Source organism: Drosophila innubila (assembly GCF_004354385.1).
Source record: "Drosophila innubila isolate TH190305 chromosome 2R unlocalized genomic scaffold, UK_Dinn_1.0 1_C_2R, whole genome shotgun sequence".
NCBI lineage: Eukaryota > Metazoa > Arthropoda > Insecta > Diptera > Drosophilidae > Drosophila > Drosophila innubila.
Window position 1 is genome coordinate 12,291,105 of NW_022995374.1, and position 23,657 is coordinate 12,314,761.

The 23,657-nt window shown below is 36.9% G+C and overlaps 2 protein-coding genes across 3 annotated transcripts; one reads left to right on the plus strand and one right to left on the minus strand.

Moving 5' to 3' along the window:
• Nucleotides 1-571: 571 nt before the first annotated feature.
• Nucleotides 572-14,112, minus strand: LOC117783639 (transcription-associated protein 1). Its single transcript, XM_034621142.1, has 21 exons — nt 13,794-14,112; nt 13,133-13,318; nt 12,873-13,070; nt 12,642-12,808; nt 12,480-12,570; nt 12,282-12,420; nt 11,844-12,216; nt 11,688-11,772; nt 11,488-11,631; nt 11,227-11,421; nt 10,546-11,163; nt 8,992-10,381; nt 8,629-8,924; nt 6,960-8,546; nt 6,614-6,899; nt 6,401-6,551; nt 3,403-6,199; nt 2,780-3,313; nt 2,594-2,719; nt 1,286-2,497; nt 572-1,211 (listed from the first exon to the last, which is right to left on the minus strand). The coding sequence occupies exons 1-21, from the start codon at nt 14,028-14,030 to the stop codon at nt 639-641; spliced, it is 11,385 nt and encodes a 3,794-aa protein (XP_034477033.1). The 5' UTR covers nt 14,031-14,112; the 3' UTR covers nt 572-638.
• Nucleotides 14,113-14,668: 556 nt separating this feature from the next.
• LOC117783459 lies at nt 14,669-23,554 on the plus strand. Of its 2 annotated transcripts, XM_034620867.1 has the most exons (8): nt 14,669-14,730; nt 15,429-16,316; nt 16,375-16,464; nt 16,588-17,612; nt 17,700-17,919; nt 18,008-20,081; nt 20,127-21,773; nt 22,204-23,554. In XM_034620867.1, the coding sequence occupies exons 2-8, from the start codon at nt 15,457-15,459 to the stop codon at nt 23,425-23,427; spliced, it is 7,140 nt and encodes a 2,379-aa protein (XP_034476758.1). In that variant the 5' UTR covers nt 14,669-14,730; nt 15,429-15,456; the 3' UTR covers nt 23,428-23,554. The 2 variants fall into 2 exon arrangements, with proteins under 2 accessions (XP_034476758.1, XP_034476757.1); XM_034620866.1 differs by having other exon boundaries at nt 18,008-21,773.
• Nucleotides 23,555-23,657: the final 103 nt, after the last annotated feature.

Here is a 23,657-nt window from a genome sequence, read left to right on the forward strand (position 1 = left end):
ACTAAAGTTCCTAGGTGTGATCAACTACAGACTTAGCTAACAAACATAGCTTTGCCAAAACTTGACCGATTTTCCAGCGGAATGTCATTTTGATAATTGATTGGTCTCTTAATTCATTCAGCATTTAAATTTTATTACTCTATTTTCGTTAAAAAAAATTTATGTTTGCCTCCTGATCTGGTTTTTGATGCTAAAGACCTCTGAATCTTGGAAAATGAAAAAAATGTAATCACAAGTTTTTACTTTTAATCAGCATCTAATATCGTAATTAGTATAAAAGCACACTTTAAATTTGATTCTGATTAAATTTGATTATTTGTTGTGTAAAAAATCATGCTAAATTGGACAAAAATTTTACCGAAACCGGAACCGATATATATGTATATTTGCTTCGGTTTGATTCCCTGATTTTTCTTCTTTTTATATTTATATTATTAGTTTATCACTAGACGCTGGTGTTTCAAATGTCGGGTTCTCTCGACAACATCCGTTGACCTACAGAAAACGTATTTCAAGCAATTTTGCATATGGCGGGTGGAAGTTGATGTAGGTAATAAAACTATTTTCTGTATATTATATTAAAAGTCATGTCTTTATTACAATTATAATTATTATTCTAATTATACAGATATCTAAATTTAAAGCCAAGGATGCCACGCTGGATCCATGCGGCAAAGGTTTTCAATATTCGTTGCAGATTGAATGAGCGCGGATACCTTTTTCTTTTCAATGTTATCGAAATAGGAGATTTTATTTAATCGCAGTAAAATAATATCCACAGCTGAATTCACAACTCTAACAGTATGCTCCATTGTGTTGTTATCAACGGAGGGCTCATCAGATGCTTCCAGCACCTTGCTTTGCCTAAATCCTTTCTTTTGTAATGTGATAATTTCATCTCGAAGGATTGTTTGCAAAATAGAGCTAAGTTTGTAGTTGGGTTGAATGAAACAACGAGCTGTCGCCACAATTGCAGCCGATAAGGGCCCGGAAATGCCAATATTTGTTATGAATTCACCAATGTTTGGGGTCAATCTAAATGGCACTGGTCTGTGTTGATTGAACTGTTGTTTGTCATCGTTTATATCAAACTTAAAGTATGAAATGTTCATCAGTCCCGAGTCCTGATGCAGGTACATCATATCTGGATTAAGACGAGTCAAATTAAGTGCATGCTCACAAAGATATGCCAACGCCAATTGAAGTGTCAACTGAAAAGAAAACGGATTTCAAATTGTTAAATATTTTGGATGTTAAGAGAGTTTAAGATCGACATTCATCTTACCATTTTTCTGAACTGCCAAAAGTCCGTAGCTGCAGCAAATGTGTTAAGAGCCCATTGCCTCAAAAGTGTCTTGGAGACCATAGTCCATTGTACTTCAGAGAATATCTCTCTTAAGATGGTATGTGAAATCTGTGTTCCCTGTGCCTGAACTTCCGACAGTCGTTCATAATACTTAACAATTGGCATATCGTAGTCCATTTTATTATTGAGGCAACATTTTTTGAATATTTTCAACAATGATACACTATTGGGATTATCTTCAGCTAGTCGCATTTGTGGGGAAATTGGAACGACTCTTGGCACAGTTATATTTAGGAATCGACGACTGGTCTCCTTTTGTTTTTCTAAATAATAGTTAAGCATGCGCTTAAGTTGCAGCACACGTTCTTCGCGCCGCGCATCACCCAGTCCAGAGTCAAGAACTACCAGATAAGGGTAAATCTTTCCATTGGTTCCTCTTATGTACAATCTGCGGGCAGCGGTATTATTTTTCTGAACGATTTCCACTCGTGGCATAAACCGAGCGATCCGCACATAATAATGAGATGATGAGGGAATCAGCAACTCGCCTGGTAGTTCAACTTCAGCTGTCTTTTGACTAAAGTTTGACAAGAACCGGCATTTGTCCTCTATCAAGAAGGAAGTAGGCAGTTTCTTAACTTTTGCTTCCAAGACTTTTATCCACGTTTTTAACTTTGATATCAGATTATGTAATTTCATAGCACCAGGCTTGGTGAAATCAAAATCATTTGTAAATTGTTCTTTCATCTTTTGGAAGACAGGATCCTGGAATGTGACTTGTGCTCGCTTTGCTAGCGACTCCGAAGCAGCCGAGTGAGTTATGTTGGATGCAACAGATCCCGGTACGTTTTCAATGCCAATACCAAAAGTAGATCCCAGTTTTTTCACAAAGTGTAGCGTGTGCGGTGTTATGGTTGCGTTGACAACCGTGTTTCTATTCTCAAATGCTATGGCATAACATTTAATCAATCCTTGACGTAGCTGCCGGAGAACTTCCTCTGTCCAGCTCTCTCTAAACCAAACCATTTGGTCCACAATTCCCTCGAGTGAGCTTAAAATGGTTGGATGAACTTCACGCTGCAGTTGCATTACCTTTGAGCACCTCCACATGGGAGGAGTTGCCTTAATTGGATTAACAGACGCAACTGTCACTGGATTTCTGCCACAAATCGATGCAGAGTTCTCCAAATTCTATAAGAAAATTGTCAAAACAGATTGTTGGTTAAATTAAGGAATAAAAGCAAGTCAGGGTTTCTTTATAAAGTAAGTTAGAACATTGATACTTACAGAAGATACAAATTTACCAGCAAATGCCTGTTCAGCTGATTTATGCTTCTCACGTTGCTCTATCTTCAATGTCAGGTACAGAGTTCGAATTGGGAAATATACCGCCTGAGGATACAGTCGTCCAATCTAAAACGAGCATAATATTCCATTTGATATTGGTGAGTACATGTAATTAATTTTGCTTACCTGGCTTAGTAAATTTAATATAACATCACCCTCGAATTGCTCAAGACAACACAACAGTTGGGGTATCCATGGTAGCCAGTAAGACGGAGGAATCCCTGACACATATTTCTCAAAGGTGCTTATTAAAGTGTCACCCGAGTCGTACGATAAGAACCACAAGACCTTAGCTATGTATTTTCTCGTTTTACTTTCGTTTTGATTGCGACAGGCGTGCAAATAACAAATCAATGCATTAACGCCATAGGAAATTTGCTTTTCTTTTAAGTAGATTTTCTCCATATAGTCTCCCCACATGGCCCACGCTTTAGTGAGTCCATCGTGGAGCTGAACAGCGGCACTAAACGATTTGCCAGCTTCATCCGTTCGTCCAATTTGGGCCAACAAGAGACCCTTCAGCGCATAGAACTCAGCATTCATTTCTCCAGTGAAATACTTTAAATTGGTTGATTCAATTACTTCGAGAGCCTCGTTGATTTCATTTCTTCCCGATGTCGACGGCATTTGCAAGTAACACTTCACCTGTTGCCGTATTTTCTGCGAAAAATGAAGGGATAATTTTTGATAAATTTCATGCCTTTAGTCAGTTCAGGACATTGCAACAAGTAAATATATAATTATATTACCTGAAAACAATCCACAATGGGAACCGATGGTATAGTGTATATTCTGGATAATGTTTCCTGGCACACTCCAGTAAGATTATGTTTTCTGGCAATTTTACCAAAAGAAATGATTGCTTGCGCTGAAGCGTGTACTCCCAACATTGTGCTTCCTTGATCCGATTGTTGCTCCAAGTGTTGTGTTATTATTTGATAGTGGTGTTGTCTCCAGGTGAAGATATCGCTCCAATGTGATAGATCATCCGAAATGACGGGCAATCTATTGCGCCAAGTTTTCACAATGGCCTTCATGTCGTGCAGAGAAGAATTTCTCGATGGGGATAATCCTTGATGAATCTGACTCGCTTCATGCAATTCCATGATTTGTTGCGAGGCTTGAAGGTACGGTAAATGGATGTGTGACACAATTCTGGGTAAGCGACGCCACTCTCTTATACATAAGCTGGAAGCAATCTCAACATATCGCTCGACACTCGCCGCTTGTCTGTCCTCCTGATACAAAATGGACAAATATCCCTTGTACAGATTCAATTTAAATCCATAGTGTTTTGAGTAACACTGTTCCGTTTTGGACAGTGCTGTCTTCATAAGATTCCAATCAGGTACTCTCCAAGAGCTCTCGAGAATAAGGAACATATTCTTTTCTCTATTTGTTTGCGCATAGTCCAACATAATGTCCCACTGATTGAGCTCCTTTGCACAGCGCATCCAATGTTTCTCCCACAACAATAATTCGCTATTAATGTCAATCTGGATTAATCCACTGTTCAGATCCTGTTTAAATTTGGACATGGCAAGATCATATGCTCCCTGAGCTTCTTCAAAGAATCCCATTTGCTCATATGAAATTGCAATATTTGTTTCTGGATAGTGTGCAAATTTCAGCCAAAGTCCTGCCCAAAGATCTTCCTCGTGCATAGCCGAATACATTTTAGAGAGCGAATCATAGATGTTATTCAAATGTTGACCGTCAAATTCGGGCTGACTATTCGCATCCGCCATATTTGCATCACTACGCGTTGACTGGGCCAATGCCAGATCTTCCAACACCAATATGGCTCTATGCCAAAGATTATGGGATTTGCCCAGATATGTTAACAGATTCGGCGGAATGTATATCGAAGGAGAACACTTGGTTAAACTCTCCGCAAACGTGTTCAGCGTACTCGGACTGCAATCTTTCTGATTAACATTTGTACCTGATGCAAGGAAGGGTATTAACTCCTTTGATATATTCACCCGCTGATCATCGGTGAATATGTTCCATATGCTCGGAAAGAAGGATAACCAAACGCTTTCGGCCAATTGGGTATCCATGTGGCAAAGCTGTGAAGTGGCAACAAGCATCTGATCGGTCCGTATATTTCGATTGGCTTCCAGGAACTCCGCTTGCTTGTAAATGAGCTCAACCAAAGTGTCCCGTCTAGTGGGAAGTATCTGCTGGCAATCCTCCTTGCGAACGGAGGTAAATTCAAGCTTCAAATCAATATCAAACACATCGTCCTTGTCGTTAACACTTTGAACATTCTCAAATGACTCGGATTGCGATGATAGAAATGAGACGAATGTATTCTCCTGAGAATCAGTTGCGTTTGTTGGAATCACAGAAGTTATGCTAGGAACTTTAAATGCCTCATTGGAGCATTGAATTTGCGTCATCGTATTGGCTGTCAGAATAAGTAGTTCAATGCATTGCTTTATCCAATAATGAGATCCAATTGTATCCCACGCTTGTGAGCATATTATATACAAGAGTCGATCATGAAGCCTTCGTCGCATTGATGAGTCCAGTATTTCAAAGAACTTGGCTCGAATATGGGGATTCTGAAAGCGAAGTCCATTGAGAAAGGCGCCTTCCAATTTGCTTGTTAGCTCCGTTTGTTTCAGCACTTCATCGCGATATATATAGTTGATTATTTCCAGAAATTGAACGTTTAGTTCAACCTCATCGGCGAACTTCTTTTCAACGTACTGCATCAATTTAACCAGCAGCGCGGACTTCTCTCGTATGGATGGAACGTGTGCTGTTACATTAGTTTCCTTACTCTTCACCCAATCGTCAAGCATTTTAATAATACACTTGATTATCTTAACTTCCGAGCTCTTTTCTATTAGGCTGACTAAAATGGTACCAATGAATAGTTTTCGTATTTCAACACTCATTATAACAATCCGATTCTTAATCAATTCCAATGATAATACCAACAGTTCTAGAGCTAGCGAATTCGAATCTGCTGGTTGTGTTGTGTTCACCGTGCCAGTCGTATTGATATTAATGTGGTCCTTTGTAAGGCGATTTAAAACCCTTATGAACTGCACCAATATCCGATCTATATAGCTTGGATTATTTGTTGTGCACGCCTTTAAAATCATCAAGGTTCCAAATAGTGATGATGCATTTGGTTGCGGACTTTTTTCATAGAATGTCAAATTATCTGTTATCATTTTGCTAATCGCACTATATAAAACATCAAGATCGTTATGTTTATGCTGTGCATCGGGTGGAAAAATCGCCATAAGTCGCGTCAAAAAGATGTGCATTAAACGAACGATGCGAGTATTCTGATGTATTATGCATAGAGATAATCCACGTTGAACTGGTCGCACAATAGCAACCAATTGCTCTGAACTTAGTATTGTGGTCAAGAATGTGAGAAAATCAATGGCAGTGCATATGTTGTTCAAATTATGATGGGGAGTCTCAATTGTCGTCAGCACTTTATCAAGCCAATTTAGTTTTATATCGAATGGTTGCGGCCAAATCTCTGGACGCATGGCCAATTTTAAAAGCATGATACATCTAAAATTAAAAAAAAAGATCAAATAAGATTTAAAAAAAAAAAACATAAGGAAGGGATATCTTCAGCAGTCTGAAGATTTGATATTCTTGTAGAGCGCTAATTTTCAGTCTAGTTTCAACTAAGTATATTCAAAACTGAGTGATTTTGCATAGAAACAGACAGACATTGCATACAGACATATAATGTGCATTATAAAATACCTTCTTGACAAATTCTCTCCAGGCGAAATGATACCAGACTGTAGATCATTCACTTGACATGCTAGGCGTACAAGAAAATTGAGCACAGTATCGCAATAAGACTTGTCTATCGATCTCAGAACGTCATCAGTTCTTGAAAAAGTTCCGCCAGCTATAAACATTTAAAAAAGTTATATTTTTTTATAATTAATTTTGAATTTAAAGTATAATTGCCTTGTGTTGTAGATGGATTTGAGCTCTCGGCTGATTTCTTTCGATATTCTGTCGTTTCGCTGCCAGGGCGTTTGACCTGTTGAATGTCCCTTAGATCCTCTTCAGATTCCTCAATCTTCACATCTCTCTCATCCTCCTTGATTCGATGTAATTCCCATTTGATGATAACTTCAGCCAAATCAACAGCCAGTTTCTTATGCTCAATCGATGCACTCGGAGGGAATCCCAAACGTTGCATATAATTGATAAGATGTTGCACCAATTGATGTCGGACAGGGAAATAAACCTACAAATGGAATGAGTTTTATTTAAAAAAGTCAATTTTTAATTTTATTTTATACAGTACCTTATAGTGTCGAATAATCAGTTGAAGTATGTGGAAGAGCTGTTGTATGGCATGACCTTCCTCAACAATGATCTTCTTCGTCCAGTGGGTTAACATTGTATTTCCGTCCTCCATGCGAAGTGGCATTGCCGGTGTCAGCACGTCCAGAGCCTGTTTCACAATGGGCCTTGCCTCGAGGGCGTGTCCCTTTAGCAGGGAATGGAAAACTTGCAGGACGATTTTCTTATGAATTGCCAGTCTGGCAATTATGTGGGCAAGCAGTAAATGGCCATGGTATCGCGCAGTGGGATCTACACAATTCTTGCTGAGCAGACAAGGCCATGCGAATGTCATCAATCGTCGCAGTTTATTGCCCTGTCTTTTATTGTTTGCATCCCCATCGTGGATATGCTGAGAAGCACGCTCAACGAGCAGACAAGCCAGTTGTAGTAATGCGATTCTTACTGCATCATCATATTGTTTATCCGGATCGAAGACCTTATTGATGAAGACTGATACAATATTTTTCTCGTCTTCTTGGTAAGGTGTCGGCGGTGCTCCAATTAACTTGTTGCCTTCACCTTTGTCGAAGCTTACAGTGAAACATGGGATTAAAACTGATGTGATTATTTTCGCTTTCAAATCTTCGGAAAACGTATTATTGTTGAAATTTTCCACAAAATAGAAAAACGCATTTCTCTTCCAATTAACAGTAAAGCTCTGCGCTACTGTATTTTGCAAGAAATCGCGCAGAAAATATACATCAGGAATAAAATGTAAACACAATGCTCTTAGGAGCTGGAAAAGTAGATCAATATCATTTGTGTTATTTGAAAAATACAACAAAAGTATTTTTCCCACTAAATGCCACAAATCACAAGCTACATTTTCCACACATGTTGAATACAAATTATTGCGCCACAAGTTTCTTAAAGCATCAACAATATCCGGTCTGGTTGGTATCCATTGATCGTCCAGTTCCATAAGAGTATAGATGATAAGAACCGCTTGATGTTGCACATCATATTTGTTTTTATTAACAATATCTGGAGTCCAGTTTAAATAATCCAATAATATTGTGTATTTGGAATTTTTGATAACAGATCGAAACGCTTGACCATCTTTGTGCTTTAGTATAAAGATAAAGAAACGATTCCATTGAGAATCGGTCATAATTGAATCGATCATAAAGAGATCAACAGTCTCAACTGGAAAGCGTTGAAGGAACATATGTAATGCCTCGCGATATGGACTGGATGCCTCAATCATTAGATTCTTTTCCGTTTGCAGGACAAGTTGGCATAACTTTTCAATATATTTCGATGATGCTGTGATGTGGTAAAACATTTCAATAAGTGTCACAATTTTCTGTTCATAATCTCCTCCTTTTGATGTTGAAAAGAAATTCATGTTTTCGTTTGTGCACTTATATTGACCGACAAATATTTCTATTATTTTTGCACAATGCGTCAATATTTGCTCACTCAGTTTCTCATTAAACATTTGCGGGAAAAGCTGCGTAAAGTAAGACAATCGTTTTATTGCCGGAATAGACAAGTTCCTGTGATCGCCGAGTTTTAACAGCAAAGGTCGCATTGCAGCTTGAATCTGTAATAGATGAAGTAAATGAAATAATAAATACAACTTGAAGCTTTACAATAAATCTTGAATGGATGCTATTTAAAGTTACCTTCTCTCTCTCAAGCGTTATACCAGTAATAAATGTCTTCATACAGAGATAAGATGTTTCCTGCAATTCCGGCTTATCACTCTCCATGACTTTAAAAATAATGTTTATAATCTTTTCTTTATAGCCAATATCATTAATATAATGACAAGCGGCTAAAGCGCGTAAAGCACTTATACGTAGTGGTATAAGATTCGACACATTCTTATAACAATCCAGTTTGGCCAACGTAGCATCCTCAGCCTCGCTTAACGTGAGCAACTCATGGAAAAAGAGTTTGTGGTAGGTATTTGTTAAATCTGTAAAAAAAAAATGTAATGAAAGTTTAAAAGTAAAAAAAATGAGAAATTCAAAGAGTTTACTTACCAATTGTAAAGAGCCTTGGTTCCAAAGTTGTACAGAACGTATTACCATCCATCAATCCAATTTGTGCGTTGGCAGGCTGATGTCTTAGTAAATGCTTTTTGGGTGGTATGATATCAGCCAGAACATCTTTGTGGGGATCCATAACTTCGGAAACAGTCTTCTTTTGGATTGATCCTATGTGTTTTAATAATACCATCGATTCTTCTCTTACAATCGAGTTAGGGCTTGTTATATGACGTACAAGCTCATGAATTACTTCATATGTGGCTTTGGCTTGTAAATCCTCGAGCTCATCATTACGAGAATTCACACTGATGGGGGACAAACATATCTCCAACATAGTTTTCATATAACTCTTTGTTATGTCTAAGGCCCCATTTGAAACATCTCCTTCTAGGTCCATTAAGACAAACATAAAGGCTTTTAAAAAGTTGAAAAGATGCTGGTATAGAGCACGCAAGGACATGTGCTTGCATAAGAACTGAATCGCCTGGCAACCGCCAACTTTTGCATACCATGGACGATCGTAACACAAAGCTGTCATTTTCTCAGCCAAATATTGCATTAATGGCAGTTTGCAAGCTCTATCCTTATTACCCATTATGTTTGTTGCCGTGTCCAATATGATTCCCATGCAAGCAATTCCCGGCTTACACAATTCTTTTTCCTCATGGCCCATGCATGCTGCCAATGCATCAATTAATACCATCGGATCAATTCCATTTGGTGTATAACTTTTCTGTGGGAATGGCCCAGCCTGTTGTGCAATTGCCACCATCGTGTAGTGTCGTACGACCGCAGCCATAACAGGACACACTGAATCTCTCAGATCTTTAGTGGCTGATGCAACTAGCATGCCAATTAGAGCTGTCTGATGAGTTCCACGAACACTCGTTATGTCAATTTTATTGTGGAATATGGGCCAATTCATTATGTTGCTTTCGACAAAGTCGTTATGAGTAAATAACTTAAGCAAGGTATGTTTTTCATCATCTAAACTAATGAACGCAGCTAGAAAGCAACGGATTACTTCCCAACTTTGGCGTCTGTAAAACTGATCCGTCGTGTTTGAACTTAATGCCTTAAATGCAGATTCAATTGCATAATCGACAGGAAACTCGATCGGCTTCTCATATTCTTGGAAATAAGTTACTATCGAAATTTTTGGCTTTTCGTTCTGATCATAATGTAATGTTTGCGGTTCCACCATCATTTTCCGGTTACCACCTCCAAATTTACCAAGAACACGAAATGCAACAAGCGCTGCGTTATCCTGATTTCGAAGCGTTTTCCACAGAGCTTGCATTAAAGACGCTCTAACAGGTTGTATATGATCATACAAGAAGTCTGGTTGCAAATTGTCCACACAAAGTTCCAATGTTCTTAAACCCTGCAAGAAAAAAGTGTTGAAATTAGGGACAGAAAATTAACTTAACTTAATTAATCAAAAATATCAAGAATTCTGTTTGATATAATTAACAATTATTTTCAAATTTGGCTGGTTTCTTATTAAAATAAATGATAGTTGGAATGTGTGCTATTATTAATAATTACCTGACTTATTAAAGTTGGCGAACCGTTAAGAGCAGATACTAGCGGGTCCATTAGCATAGGCAGATAAGGCAACAAAGATGAGAGTCGAACGGGCACGGTCAAGCAAAGTTCCACAAAAAGATCACGCATGTGTTGTTTATGAAATCCGCTTTGTAATCGATTTAATCCTTCGAGAAGATTAGGCAATAGCGGCAAAAACTCTTGATACAGAAGATCATGACTGCCCCCTCCAATTGATCTAAACAGAGCTCGTAGAAGCAAAAAATAATTGTAAGGCTCGTCCGATATCAATGCCAACTCCATAGAGCGTATAACTATTTTGTGAAGATGTGGTCGCAACATCTGTTCATTTTCAACAGGAAATAAACTAACGCTTCCGAAGACAAGCTTGAACAGTCGAAGGTAAAGATTGGATCGCTCCACGTTTGAACCCATTTCTTCCATTTTCTCCAACAAATATTCAACCAAGACCGTAGCAAAAAGTGGCGATGTGGTGGGATTTGCCAAAAATGAATTTGCTATAACTTGAAGCGATTGATTTTTGTAGATTCTTTCAACTAAGAAATCAATAGTAGTAGCAAAAATTTCTTGGAAGTTCTGAGAATGCATCATAAGAAACTGTAAATAAAAAAGAAATACGTTTATTTATATACATTTGTTACACTACTTTGAAATACTCACAATGCCACTGAAGTGTTCCAAAACTTCCTTTTCCTCTTTGCTGCGTGAAATTAATCCAGATGTTCGTTGTTGATTCGGATTGACATTGATGGTATATATATCTAAAGCTTCCATTGCGAAATGCACTAAATCAATATATGTGCATAATATTTCGGGATTAAAAAGTTTTTCCTGCATCTGTGTGGAATCAGATCCCTGAGTATTAAATTAAAAAAAATTAAACATCTTATGAATATTATTATATACAAACAATTGACTAACCTTTGAGTTAAAGAATCCCCAAGTAATAGTTTTAACGCCTCCAACAAGAGTTTTAACTAAACTTCGAAACTCTGCTACATTCACTGAACAAACTAATTGTGATCCAGTTTGCGAAGTTTTAGATTGATCACCTCCCAGATGGTCCTAAAATATAAAGTTGTTAAATAAAACTCTAAAAATATGTATTAAAAAAAACATACATCTTTGACTTCTGGTACATTTACAACAGGTACAGGAAATGAACCAATTGTGTTCCCTGGCGCGCCGGATTGAGATTGTCCTTTGCTGAAATGGAATCAAGTTTAATAACTGATATTTATAAATATTCACTTATAAATAAGTAAAACTGTGCCTACCATTTTTGTATAATTAAAGGAAGCTGTATTTGTGCGATAGTTTCAAACTTTTTCACAAAGACTTTCAATAGTGTTCCCAGAATGTTCCTCGATCGTTGCGGCTCAATTTCACTGTGATGCCGTAAGCAATCGACGAGATTCAATAAAAGCTTACACGACATAGTTTGTATTCCAACGGCAAGTGTCTCATCGTGTACATTTTTTGCAAACAAATTTACAGCTTTTATCAGGACATCCAAGCTTAAGCTTTGACGGACATGGTGAGCAAGATCGGCAAGCGTTGAATACGCTAATGGGCGAATAGAGTCCAAAGTAACGCCTTTTCCAATGAGTAAATCCTCATCAAACAGCTTATCAATTGATGGAATAAATTCTAAAATTGCAAAGAAAATGTAACGAAAAACTTAAATCATTTATAAAATGTAAATTTAATCTCACTTTGGCGTAAATCTGTGGCAAAAATATGCCGCGCTGCAATTAAGAGTTCCTTTCGTAGGTGAGCAGCCTCTTTAGGACAATGTTCCATTAGATTCAGCATTCCATTGGTCACAGACAACGAATTAGATATTACTACTTCCTGAAAGAATGCATAACATTTTGTTTATTAGCTTACAGTTTAGTGAAGATCGAACTTACCTGATAAATTCGGACAATATATGCCAAAAATGAAAGCGTTTTAATTTGAGCACCCATAAAATCCACAAAGATTTCCTTTTGCGCAGAGTTTCTAAAACAAAAATGTTATTAATATAATATAGTTGATTGAGAAATCAAGACAATAACCGATCATGAACTTACCTTTGAACCACAGTTGGCTGCAAATTGATCGTGGTCAGTATCAAAGGTATAAATTCGGCAACCTCTTGATGGACGGCATTTTTATATATCTGGTACATCAGTACAACGATAATGGGCAACTCTTGGAGTACTTTCAGGGACAAAATGCCACGTGGTAGAAGATTATACTAAAATTATTGAAAAAAGAACGAAATTTAAATTTCTGATAGAAATACAATTTATTCTACTTACAATCATTTGCTGTGAATTATGCTCAAGTGGCTTTTCTATGTGTATAGTTCTTACTGAATATGTTTCAGGTAAAAGCATTTCCAAATCCAAATCCTTTAAATCAGTTATCCAAATATCATTTGTTGTTTCAAAAATTGATGTAAGATGATTTGGAAGATTTGTATAGATCTCTTTAACAAACCCCAGAAACTGCTGGATCTAAAAATAAGACAGAAAAACTGAAGAACAATTGACTGCTATTTAATTTGAACTATACTTACTTCAGGATTAAAAGACGGACGAAAATGCTTATGCAGCTCAATTATTATTCGAAGACTTATAAGCACATTTTCTTCATTATCTGTTTTTAATAATTTGAGCATCATGGTAATAATTGATTTAACATGTTGCCTTAAGTTTTCCGTGATGGGCAATCGGTGAATCATCTCCAAAATTAATTTGCGAATCTATAAATTAAAAAAAAATTATATATTAAAAAGTGTTTATAAATGTTTATATAAATGAATTTCATCAGGTGGTGTCATTTTCCACAACTACAATAAATAGATAGTAACCATGCAAGTCAAGCCTTTATTGGACAGTACTTTGATCGGAATTCGGTGACATGGATAGGGATAACATGATAAACCAATGACTTGTTGCCAGAAAAGTTCCCAGGCTTTATAATTTAGAAAGGTCCTGTTGCTGGTTTATGGTAATAAACAAACAACAATCAAGCAGTTCTGGAACCACATTATTAAAAACATTTGTGGCATCAAGTTGAACATAAACCAAAGCCATACAACATTTGGGCATCTCGAATCTCAACTTATAAATGTTTAATGTATACATTCTTAGCATATACACACATACTTATATACATATACATGTGCGTTACCATCCTCACTTGGTTTGTAGCACAGCACATGAAAATATACTTACATGTTGAACTGTGTTCTCCTGTATGAATTGGGGCTCGCCCTCTTGTAATATTCGCATGAATATCTTCAGCGCATTTTCCAAAAAAGAAGGATACGAAGAAGACTGCATGATCATTTCAAAGTGCTCACTCAGCTCCTGAGTGGCCTTCAACTTGATCTCCTCATTCGCTGCCGGATCATTTAATATATTTAAGTAATTCCGGAATGTATTAACCGGTATATTCTCGCTGTGTGCCATTTTAAGTGACCATCGAATTATTTGCTAACAAACGAAATGTTTTCACCGGCGTACTAAACTCAAGCATTAACAATAAAACACAGGGTGATTATGCATTGGTAAAGATAGCGTCGCTATTTAAGATTAAATACAAAGAAATTTACTTGTCGTATGTCGAATAACATGTATCCTATCTATAAAGGCTCACGGTATGTAAATGATCATAAAACAAAATCAACTTGTAGAAATATATCTTGCGCCAGCTGCCAGTGCATCAATAATAATGAAAAATCAATGAGGAGGAAAGTTTTGAGTGGATTCTCTATTTGTTTGAATACAAAATTCAATTTTTTTTTAATTTATGGGCACAGTTTCTTTATCTGGCAGCTCTGTTATTTTCCGCACACCATATCGACTAGCAGGAGTTGACGCCTGTCAAAACGAGTTTTACTGCAAACCATACCTAGCTAAAACGACATACGCTCATTCAGTTGCACAAATGTTTTCATACGCTTTGCAGCGTACCCAAATGTGCGAGGTTTTTACTTGCATCGCACCACTAATGTAGCGCGTGTTTCATTTCGTCGTTCCAAAAGAGCGCGTATTAAAAACCATATTTTCTTCAGTATTTTTAAGTTGTGGTGACACTTGTGAAAAATATACTTATTAACAACTATAGTTTTTCGTGAGCTAAGAAGAATACGCAGTAAATTCGAGTGCTGTAAGTGTATAAATTAATAATAAATGCAAAATAAATAATGCTGTTTTCATAATTGTCTTGCAAGTTATTAAAGATTAAGTTTTAGTTATGCCAATTACCCGTTTTTCAATGTGCAAATTGTGGTACTTCTACTGAGAATGTACATGCATACATACATATCAATATACTATGGACTTAAAAGTGAATTGAAAATATATGTTGGTACATGAAACAAAAACCTGTCTAGATTTACGGAGTAGTAAAAATTTTGTTTTTGTGCTTTAACATTTCATATACTTGCTGCGTGTACTTTTAATTGGTATACTGTCAAATTATGTATGCATACACATACATATGTATATACATACTTATGTTCTGTGTATTTGCATTTTTATACATACATACGTACATATGTAATTAAAAATACCGGACGCTTTAATACATACATATGTATCTTTTTTCTATCAGAGAAAAACTTATTGTTTTTAAATTAAAAAAAAAAAAAGACTGCAATTTGCATTTATACATAAAATATACAATTTGTATCTGCGTTAGGACTGTATAAAAAGGAAAACGTTGGACTTCGTTTGTTTCTTGGATTGGAATTTAAAGTGATTGACATTTGTATCTTAAATTCGCCACATTTTAGTTTTCTTTATGTGATCTAGTCCTTAGATTCTTTATATAACATGCGAATATCTCTTTAAAAAATATTGCAGACAATTATTTGTAGATAAGTGACACAAAATGAGGGAATCCGCTCATGACATCAGTATGGATACGTGGAAGCAGTGGATACTTGAGGCAATATCCAAAATCCGATCACAAAAACAAAGACCAAGTGTGCAGAGAATTTGTCAGGCGATTGGGACACATCATAAGTTCCATGAAGACATCGTTGCTGAAAAATTGGAAAAAGCTGTGGAGTCGGGAGCTGTTATTAAAGTATACAACAAAGGCTTACATTCCTATAAGGCTCCGATGGCCAAAAGGCGAATTAAAGTGGATAAAAGTACAAATCTGTACAAAGTGGTGGCCAAAGCTGTCAATGATTTGGGTGAATGTGAAGGATCTACCATTAAAAATATAGAAAACTATATTCAAAAATTCAATTGCATTGACCTTTCACCCGATGTGGATTTTAAGGCAGTTATTAAAATATCAATTAAAAAGGCTGTCGACGCCGGCTTCTTGATACAAGAAGGAAAGTTGTACAAAAAGGGAAAATCTCTAACAACACCACGAAAAGCAGCTCCAGAAACTGAAGTACTTATAAAGGGCGAAGAGACCTGCACACATTGCTCTGGAAATGCTCAAAAGAATCTTAATGGGATTCCAGAACCGTTAAGCTCTTGCAAACAATGCGGAATATCATTGCATACGACTTGTGCAAATATAGCTGGGAGGTGCAAGTCGCAATCCTATGTACTTCTTTATATGCTTGTTACGAAAGGAACATTGTGGAATTGTCAGAAATGTGCCGATTGTGCTGTATGCAAAATACGCAATCGTGGTCCATGTCTTCTTCAATGTTTCGTTTGCAAGAATCATTTTCATTTGACGTGCCTCGATACGATACCGGACAAGAAGCCAAAGCATCCGTATCGGTAAGTTAACTGAAATCAGCGGGAAAACGTTAATTTAACAAATCATTATCTACACCAGATGCAAGACGTGCCTAAAACAAAACGTTGACAACCCAAAAGCCTTTAAGAGGGATAGTTCCAGCATCAAATTTGAGCTTGGCAATGAAAGGTAAGTCACAAAGTATATTAAAAGCATAAAAATAATATATTCTTGAATTTAGCCTATGAAATTATTGATTAGTTTATACTGTAGTGAGATGAAAATTAATTAAATATCATTCATACATTTCAGAATTGTTCCGTATGCTAATGTCTCTCAGAAACCTTACAACAATTGCAAGCGACAGATGATTAAAAACGAAAGATATATTGATAATCCGTCAACGTCACAGCAATCCAACAATGTGGTCGGCAATAAACAAAAGAAAAAGAATTGCGCCATAATTAACAAGTTTGACACTCAAATAAAGCAAAAGAAAGCCAACTTTCAACGTGAACCAATTGCTAATCAACTTAGTCGAAAACGTACATATTCGGATTTATCATCATCGACTTCTTCGAGTGACAGTGACGATGAGGATGACGATGATGATGAGAAGAATGCGGGCTGCGATGATCAGGATGAAAGTACGTCTTCGGACTCGTGTACTTCATCCAGCTCCGAGTCGGATTCAAGCGATAGCTCGAGTGATAGCTCGGAATGCGACGAAGATAATGATGAGGAAGACTATGATTCAGACAGAAGTACATTGAAGGAAAATATATTTGAAAATGAAAAAAAGTTTGATTTCCGATCATCATCAAATGACAAGGAAAGTTTACTGGAAGGATCATCAGAAAATTGGGGATTTGCAGCTGTGGCAAAAAACCCCGTTGACAACAAATATAAAAACAATTTTAAATGCCTAAGTTATACCAGAAGTAAAATAATGGATGCCAACAGTCAACAATCACCGGTTGTCGAATCTATTAAACCATGCGAAAGTACTACAACTGATAAAGCTGACGATACTGTCAAAAATGGTTCCTTGGGCTCCAAGCAAAACCAAACGAATGTGGGAAAAAAGAAGATGGTTATCTTAAAATCAATGCCCCTTGAAACTGCACCAAAATCTTATGTTAAACAGGATGATGATATTCCATATCTAACTAAAGAAACTGTTTTAAAGTATCGCATGATGAACGATATAGATCATACTCAAGAACCATCAAAGGAAGCTCTACCCACAAAAGAATCCAATACAACAGACTATGATGAATGCATGGAAAATTTGAACGATCAGAACGATAAGTTTATCAACCAGTCTAAATCATTTGGTATGTTGAAACATGTAATCATTTATTATAAGGATTAACAAACAATTTTAAAAATTCGCATACTTATAATAAATCATTAAATTATAGAGAATCAGCATCTACCACCTGGAGTTAATCAATTGGATATTGAATTATATCAAGAAGTGCTGAAAAAAGCTGTAGTTAAAGTGTCTAATAACTATTGCGAAATGCCAGTGGAGAAAAGCCAGACACAGATTCACAGCGGACAAAGTCCTAAATCTATTGAAATTGGCAAATGGAATATAGAGACATGGTATTCAAGTCCGTTTCCACAAGAATACGCAAGGTAATTTTCTTGACTAAATAAGTAGACTATTTTATTCTTAAAAAATATTTTAATTGTAAATATTAAAAATTTCCATCTATCTTTTTAGGCTATTAAAACTTTATTTATGCGAATTCTGCCTGAAATACACTAAAAGCCGATCTGTCCTGGATAGACATCAAAATAAATGCATTTGGAAGCAACCGCCTGGAACAGAGATTTTTCGTCAAGGCGACATATCTGTTTTCGAAGTAGATGGAAACGTTAATAAGATCTACTGCCAAAACTTGTGCCTGCTTGCTAAGTTTTTTCTAGACCACAAGACCCTCTATTACGATGTTGAGCCATTCCTCTTTTATATATTAACTAAAAACGATCAAGTTGGTTGCCACCTCGTTGGATATTTTTCAAAGGAGAAGCACTGCTCACAAAAGTATAATGTCTCCTGTATTCTGACTCTGCCACAATATCAACGACAAGGATTTGGAAGATTTTTGATTGATTTTAGCTATTTACTAAGTCGTGAAGAAGGCCAGTTGGGAACTCCTGAGAAACCTTTATCTGATCTTGGACGTCTGTCGTACTTCTCATACTGGAAATCAGTTGTTCTGGAATACCTTTACAAGTACAGGAATAAAAAAGTAATAACTTTCAAAGATATTGCTATAAAAACCGGATTGGCAATTTCGGACATTGCATTGGCATTTGAGCTACTTAATTTTATAAAATTAAGAAAGAATGATGGTGACATTCGATTCCAAATAACAGTGAAAATAGATTGGAAAAAGGTTTTATTGCATCATAACCGAGTGGCCCATAGCAAAACTCGAATTATAATTGATGCCGATTGCTTAAGATGGAGTCCATTAACATCGATTTCTAAATCACCCACCAATAACATTAAACCGATATCGAATCGTGAATATTTGAGTTATAAGTTTCTCGAAAACTGTGACGAAAAAGATTTCTACAAAAAGAAAACTGAGGAGATTGTTCAACCACAAAACAACACGACCGCGGAAATCATTAAGGACTGCACAAAGCCGATCGTGTCAAATTGTGAAAAGTTTGATGAAGATGTCAGTTACTCGAAAAAAAACGTATGTTATGCAGAATCTACGCCCACAACAACAGTTGATGCAAAACGAGGCAAACGGCCATTTGAAGAGAAAGTCGAAAATTCAGATTCATCTGATAGTAAATATTCTAAAAAGTCGGAATCATCAGATTATAATGTGTTGACCAAACGAGCATTGCGATTGGCGAAACGTAAGGACGTGGTTCCTCACACAAACAAGAGGAAACACTTTGAACGGGAACATAACACGGACAACTTGGATCTAAATTTATCGAATCTCAAAGATACACAGAGTTCCACTAAAGAAACCATAGAGAAAGTCTCGGTATTATCAGGATCAGGTTCTGGAGCTGCTGTACAAGAGGTCAACCGAGATATTAAGAAACAAGAATCAGTTGACAAGCCCATTAATATTGTACCCAAATTGAGGGGTAAGAAATCAAATGGGAAACGAAATGAAGAAGACAATTCCATTGATAATATTTCAAATGAAATTGCATTAAATGAATGTGACAATGAAGAAACAATAAAATCGTTCAATGAAGAAACTGCAACTGAAAATGAAATTCCACGGCTGTCAAAGGAAAAAGAAATAAGCTTCACTGATCAGTGCAATGAACAAGTTCTGGATGCTGTTGCAAAGAAAACTAAGAAAACATTATTTTCTGATACAACTTTATACGATAAGAAAAGTAATACTGACAATAAAACTCCAGAATGTAAAGTTGAGCAAAAACCAGTGGAAAATGTAATCGAATCAAAGGAAACAATTAAGGAGAACAATGAGATCGCTGGTGTGTTGGCTGCATCATCTGAAATGATAATTAAAGAAAAGAATACCAGCAAAATTGTTGCTCCTGAAAAGGTAGATGCAGTTACTCCCATTGTGGAAAAAGTCGAAACTAAAGTAAACACCTTAGAAGAGGAAAGCTTGATAAACGGCACTGAGATGCATAAATCTGCAGATCAAAGATTAAAGAATTGCGTTGCAACTGTTGCAACTGTTTCAACTGCTGCAACTGTTCCAACTACTGCAACGGTTCCAACTGTTGCAACGGTTCCAACTGCTGCAACGGTTCCAACTGTTGCAACGGTTCCAACTGCTGCAACGGTTCCAACTGCTGCAACGATTCCAACTGCTGCAACGGTGGCAACTGCTCCAACTGCTGCAACTGTTGCAACTCCTGCACCTATTACAATACCAGCAACTCCTGCAGTTTCAGCATCTGCTGCAATTCCTGCATCTGCTGCACCTGTTGTTCCCTTTGCTAATGAAGAAGCATTGAAAATAGCGCAAATACCCAGCTGTAATTCTTCCAAACCCATTGAAGAAAGTGTCATTAAAACCAAAGATATTACTAAAGCCTGTGCTACGCTTGAGCCTATTCTACCCAATAAAACTGAACTGGATGCGCTAAAGATATCAAATACTTCAGTAGAACCAACGTTTTACAATGAAGTCAATAAAACAAATCCAACGAACGAACAGGAAAATATTGGAAAGGCGGTTGTTCCTGTTATGCAAGAAACAGACATGAAGCCGAAAATTAATAAGAAAACAATTGTGGAACCTGCTGTTCCAAAGATTGAAGCAGTCAATAATGTTGCTAAAAAACCAGATGCTTACTACGCAAACAAAATGAATACAATTCCTGAAAAGGAAGCAATGAAACCAACGCAGTTGGTGCAAGTGAAAGAGGAGGAGAAATCAAATGTGCGAGTACCATCGACTTCATTGCCCATCAGGGATAAGATTCAGATTAAGAACAACGAACATGCTCAGTTACAGAGTCCAATCACGTCGCAGTTTCCAATTAATCAAATGCCCAACTATCATCATACTTCGCAGTATTGGCAGTGGGACTATTACAGCTATAATCTTTGCAATTTGGATCCTGCATCACAAAAGGGTCAAAAGCAATTCCACAAAGATCTTGCAACAACAATGGCTTATACACATAATTTCACACAAAATCTGTATCAATCTGCAATGCACCATCATCAGATTCATCATCCCAAGGATAAGCAAAAAGTTGAACGGAAAAATAGCGGTAAAAAGGATGATTTGCCCAAAACGGCGGTATCCAGCATTAATCCTGTTAACACGCCGAGAGATGAAGCTCATTTACTTAATTGTAATGACTACAATCTTAACAATCAGTCTGGCAATTTCAATCAGAAATGCGCCACACAACAAAAACAGTTTAAGATCACCGATCAGACACAACAAATGAAACCCATTGGCAATGCTCAGAACTCTGGGCAACGACATGGCAGTTCCAGCCAAACGGAATCGACAATTCTGTTGCCAACCCGGGAAGCATCTGGTGTGCCCCAAAAACAAAAGGCAGAGCATAATGTGAACACAACATTAGTGAATTCACGTGAGGAAAAATTGAAAATTGCACAGCCCATCATACAGTCGAGTACACATTCAAATTTGCCAGTTGGAGGTCAACCAGATGTTAATACGAACATGTCGTACAATTCCGAATCATCCACAAATGCACCCATTCAGCATTATGATTGCGGAATCAATATGGACTCCCCGTCCACAATTGGAAGTTCGATTAATCATGGCTCGGAAAACTCAAACGTCCATATGCATAGACAATTTTCCGACTGTTCAATGCAAAATCAATCGGCGACGACTCCAATGCATATGTCTATACAAAACTCGCACATCCAACAACAGAACAATATTAATATGAATTTAACACCAGAAGGCTCTCCAAATTTAAATATAATTGGAAGCTCACAGCATCAACAACATCCCAATAGGAAACTTAATGTTCAGGTAATTATATACATGATTTTCTATAAGACATTTTAAAAATAATACTAAGAACACCAAAAGCAATTAGAAGCAAAACTTGTAAGCATGAAACAAAATGAGGAAATATTTAACTCGGAAATTTAAATTGAAAAAATAATAATGAGAGTGTAGAAATTAGAATTATATCGATAAATAATATTTATGAGACTTTTTTTAAAATAGTTTTTTTTCACTAATGTTAAATATTTCGAATATTATGTTATATTATACTATCACATACTATTCAAAAAGAAAATTTTATCGAAGTCAGAAAAACCATAGTTTCTTTTTTTTATATTTTGGTGCTCTATATTATATTTTCTTGCTTTTTTTTTTATTGTTAATTAGGCTTACTTAAACTAAATATCTTGTTTTTTTTGGAACTCATGATGTACTATTGGTTTACTTACAGCCGGATATTGTCGCGAATTCGCCGACAACGTCCCACCGGGCACCGACACCTAAGCAAATTCGCACCGCAAATGCGTCAAATAGTTCTCAGCAGAGAGACACCAAGATTCCGTCAGCAACAGCGACTACAGCGCAGAATACTCATCATCAGCACTCGCAGAGTTCAGCAGCGAATATTTCAAAAGCACAGCAAGATTCGCTTGGCAGCTTGCAGTTTACCCAACTAAGTGGACAGCATGGTCATCAGCAGAATATGCAGCCTTTGGACTATGTACCCATTTCGCAAATTTCTCAAAACTTCTCTTCGAATCCATCCAACTACGACATGACGGCTGTTATTCAACAAAGGATGTCGTTAAATAGCTCCGTTCATTCACTTCCGAACTCGCATCAGCGGATTGAGCAGCCTTCATCGGCTTGTGCAGTAAACAACTTTTATTTGCAAAATAATATACCAACTAATGAAACGGTATCGAATGTGCCTCGCATACCAGTTTCGAGTACATTGGGGCCACCATCCACAGCAACTAGTAATGATCAACGTCAGGCAAATCACGATTCCATATCAGTGTCAAATAGCACCGGAACAACATCAGCGCTGGTTGGCAATCTATGTAGTCTTTCGAAGTTACAGCAACTTACCAATTGCCTTGAGACTCAGCCATGCAATACATCGCCAGGAGCGCAATCCAATTTGACACCATCGCCACATCATCCTTTGCCACCGAATTCGATGACGCCACCACCACATTTGTTAATGCAAAACAGAAATATTTCAACGCCACCGAATATGTTGCAAACCCAAGTGACACCTTTGCAGTACCACAAATATTACACCAGCAACATGAACATTGCGCCCATAGCATCGTCGCAGAACACAAATCGCAACACTCGGAATACTCCATCCGCACCCGTGCAACATACTTCAGCGCCAATTGGCAGCAATTCAAATAATCGCACTGCAAACGTTCACATCAGTCCTAATTTGATGTCCCATTATGGAGCCATTAATAGCTATAGGATGTCGCCTCAGCAGAGTCCTCCTACTGGTGCCTACAGTTCCGGTGGTGAATATCCCAATTCGCAGATTCCTATGCAAATGGGTGTCATGAATATGCAGTCTCAATACCAAGACGCATGTGTCCTACAAAGAGCTACACAGCCGAACCCAATGTATTCGACGTATCCCCCATATCTGTCTCTAAACAGCTCCATTCGCAGATAGTTAAAGAACAATAAGTTTAACTAACTGATTTGTAAAGTATATATGAGTAGTTATGTGTTGTAAATATAATTTCTATAATTTAAAATAAACATATTTAAGTAACAAATAAATACGATACGTATTGCAATCTTTTGGTGTTTAATGAAATTCTTTTTATTGAGTATTTCACGGGAGTCTCTCTCTGTCTTCTTTTGCTTTCATTTTTGCTGTAGATTTATCAATAAATAATC